At 61.5% G+C, this 3,593-nt stretch overlaps 1 protein-coding gene across 2 annotated transcripts; it reads right to left on the reverse strand.

Moving 5' to 3' along the window:
• Positions 1–102: 102 nt before the first annotated feature.
• On the reverse strand, positions 103–3,041 carry PNMT (phenylethanolamine N-methyltransferase). 2 transcript variants are annotated; one of them, XM_008518881.2, is made up of 3 exons: positions 1,548–3,041; positions 760–967; positions 103–633 (listed from the first exon to the last, which is right to left on the reverse strand). In XM_008518881.2, the coding sequence occupies exons 1-3, from the start codon at positions 1,894–1,896 to the stop codon at positions 192–194; spliced, it is 999 nt and encodes a 332-aa protein (XP_008517103.2). In that variant the 5' UTR covers positions 1,897–3,041; the 3' UTR covers positions 103–191. The 2 variants fall into 2 exon arrangements, with proteins under 2 accessions (XP_008517103.2, XP_008517104.2); XM_008518882.2 differs by having other exon boundaries at positions 760–928; positions 1,548–2,038.
• Between the last annotated feature and the right edge of the window lie 552 nt (positions 3,042–3,593).

Raw genomic sequence — 3,593 nt, forward strand, 5'->3', positions numbered from 1 at the left:
AAAAAAAGGCTAAAGTTGGTGCCTCCCATACCTCCACAATACAAGAGAATTCTGGGCCCTTGTTGCTTCCCAGGAGAGCCAAAGACAGTGCTGACACTCAGCAGCAGGGCCTTATTTCTTTATTAGGTGCCACTTCAGATAATAAAGAATCTGGGTGGGTGAGGGCCGTCAGCACTGGATGCACTGGGCCCTCACACCCCCACCTTCTTCTGGGCCCAGGTGAAGAAGATGCCCTTGACATCGTCTACACCTGTCTGAAGGCGGGCAGGCATGGTGTAGGTGCGCAGGTCTCGCACTTCATAGCCGCTGTGCTCCAGGGCCTCCCTCACCTCCTCTTCACACACTGGCACCACTGCCAGCCTGGCCTCCCCAGCCAGGTACCATGACTCCTCCAGGGCCCCGATGAGAAGGAGGTGCCCTCCGGGCCTCAGCAGTGTGGTGATGTGGTCCAGGGCCCGCTGGAAGCTGGCGAGGTCTGGGCTCACAGCCTCCAGGCAGAAGGCAGAGACCAGGGCGTCAGCAGGCAGGGGTGCCAGGCTCCCAGCACCCAAGGGCTGGGACTGGTGCACATCGATGGGCAGGACCCTCTTCACCCTGGCTCGCAGCTGTCGCTCCTTCTCCTGCCAGGACTCACTGTGCAGGGGCAGAAGGCAGAGTCAGGACCAGGGGCTCAGGACTGCCACACACCTAGTCCTCTCTTGCACCCCAGCAGCCACCCCATGGGAAGCCCCCTGTCCACTCTCATCCCCTAGCTCTTACCCCTTGCCCTCAATGAGGCAGACGTGCTGGCTGTACACACTCCAATCAAAGGCCCCGGGCTCCTCCCGCAGCCAGAGCCCCAGTTCCTGGCGGTTCGCCTCCAGGAAATCTGTCATGGTGATGTCTTCAAAGTGGGCGCAGGCACTGAGCAGTTGGTATATGGTGGGTCCTGAACCAATGTCAATGAGGGTGCGTCCAGACACCTCACCTGGGCAGGGCAAGGAAGAGTCCTGGTGCCAGGCCTGTCCAGGCAGCCCCCTGCCTCAGTCACTACCTCCCTTACCTGCTTCTCCCTCCCTCTCTCTCACTGTTCCTTCTTCCTCTGTACGTGTGTCTCTATCTGGAAAAAGCGTCAGCTCTGGAGTTAAGACTGGCTCCAACCTCACGTCCACTGGCTTACCTTGGGAAAAGGAACTTAACTCTGACATTCAGGTTCTACATCTATGAAACTATACTACCCGGGAAGATTGAGTGTGGAAATCCTGAGATGCCTGGCAGTTTCTCTCTCCCCTCCCCAATCTTGCCTCCATTTCTTTCTCTGCCTCTCTTCATCTTGGTCCCTTTTCTGCATCCACCACCTCACCTCTCAATTCTGAGCGTTCTCCCCTCCCCACCCTCTCTCCACCGGTCTATCTCCTTTGTCCCTCACCTGAGGACTATTGCTCCTGTTTTTCTATTTTCACCTAACTACCTGTTCTGCTTCTTGGTCCCTTCTGGCTTGCGCGCCCGCGTTCCTGTAACTCCCTAATAACTTCTTGTCCTCCGTGCCTCAGTTTCCCCGCGCTCACCAGTGGCGAAGGTCTGCGCCAAGCAGCGCAGCTTCCAAGGCCCGACGCCATCCGGGTTGTTCAGGTCCCCCCGAGGGGGCGCGTAGTTGTTGCGGAGGTAGGCGCGGGGCTCGAAGCGCTGGTAAGTCGAGGCCACCGCCATCCGGCCCGGGTCTGAGTCGGGGGCCGCGCCCGCAGCGTGACTACGGTCTGCCGTGCTCATGCTGCCGCCGTGGGCCGGCCTGTCCGCCGCTCGCTTCGTGGCCTTGTTATCTACCGCTGGACCCCCACCCCGACCCCGCCGCTGCGGGGGCGGCGGCTGAGTGATGAGCCGCCCCGGGCCACGCGCGCCGCGTCTCCCCAACCCCATCCATCTCCTTTAGTGTCTGAGCAGCAGACACACAGGGGGATGGGGGGCGGCCGTGGGCACATCTGTTCCCGCCCCCGCTCCACAGTTGCTCCCCCTGCCCTGCATCCTTTGCCTCACCTGCCCTGGTGCAAGTCCCGCTTCCGCGAGCCCCCCAGATTCCTCCCTCTATAATCCTTAGATCTCCGTCCCGCCAGTCCCCAACTCCTTCCGTCGCTCTTCTCCAGCTCCCCCAGCCATTCACCCCTTTTGCCAGCCCATCCCTTCTCTTTTGCCAGGGTTTGAATTAGCCCTTTCCCCAGTCCATCTCCCAGCGCCCTCCCGCAAGGACCCAGCCCCCTGCCAGGCTCTCCTTCCTCCAGTACACCCTGTCCAACATCCCCCTCTTCCTCAGTAAGATCACCCCAACTGCCCTTCTCCGCCTCTCCTCCAGGCCTCTTTTTTGTTTTTTTCTAACCCCCCCCTTCCCCCCCACGTCCTGCAGCGCCGCTCTCTGCACCCCCGCCCCCGCCAAGAACAGTCCGTTCTGGGCTCCGCCGTGGTCGCCCCGGGGCCCTAGAGCGGAGCTCGCCCCGCCCGTCCGATGGCAGCAGCGATAGGGGAGCAGAGGGGACTAAATGCACTTAGCGAACGGAACAGCCGGACCTCCCTTGCGGGCCCTGCGGGCTCCGAGCCGCTTATCTGGGGGATGCCAAGGGCCGAAGGCTCGGGATGTTCCCGCCACGTCGGGGGCGCGGGACCCAGGGGAACGAGAGAGGGCGAGAGGGCACGGGGCGTATTCTCCAATCTGCCAGGACCACCAGGGGGCGCGGTCCGCACCTTCGGGCGCCGAGGGATTTGGGGTCCTCACCAATCTGGGTCTCTGACCTCTCTCCTCGCCCAGCCCACACTCCAGCCCCTCTGGGAAAGCAGGCCAGGGCAGGCCTGCATCTTGCTTGGCGCTCCAGGTACCAGGCTGTTAAGACGCCAGGATCTCCCCTCCAGATGGGAAGTGGATTCTGCAGGGCCATCTCCATGGTCTTCCTGGAGTGGGACCCCTCTGGGTCAGTCCAGTGCCCCTTTGCCCTGGGTAAGCTACCAGCTCCTGCCAAGATGGGCCTCTGGTGTCCTCTGCCCCCACCCCTACCTTGTCCCAAGGGGAAAGTGTCTTGGGCCAGGCAGCCAAGTTGGGACATGAGTCACCACAACAGCTGCAGGGGTCACAGACAGGAACCTGACCCCCCCACCCTACCCGACAACCCACCCTGGCTCTGAGGGCAGGGAGGGTGGAGTGCCCGATCCCAGCCAAGGACTGATTCTGTCTGAGTTCAGAACTGAGAGGTAGGTCAGCCTGTGGGTCACTGACCCCATCCACACCTTGGGGCACAGCCACGGACAGTCCCCGTGCCAGCCCCCTCCATATTCTCCATGAGATTATTTAAACAAACCCTGGATGCCAGCTGGCCTGCTGGGCACTGCCCAGTGCCAGGGGGCTGGACACGGAGGCCAGGACTGCGCAGGAGAGTCAGGGTATGGAAGGGAGACTGCACAGACAGCCACCCTGTTTACAGCTCTGTCCTGCCCACCTCCCCAAGCATGGGGCGTACCCACTAGCTCTGCCATATTTAGCTCAGATGCAGGGCCTGATCTCAGAAGTGAGCATGAGGGGACACCAACGGGCTGGCCCCCACAACTACAAGGAAAGAAACAAAACTCTGGAA

This window comes from Equus przewalskii, chromosome 10 (genome assembly GCF_037783145.1).
Source record: "Equus przewalskii isolate Varuska chromosome 10, EquPr2, whole genome shotgun sequence".
Taxonomy (NCBI): domain Eukaryota; kingdom Metazoa; phylum Chordata; class Mammalia; order Perissodactyla; family Equidae; genus Equus; species Equus przewalskii.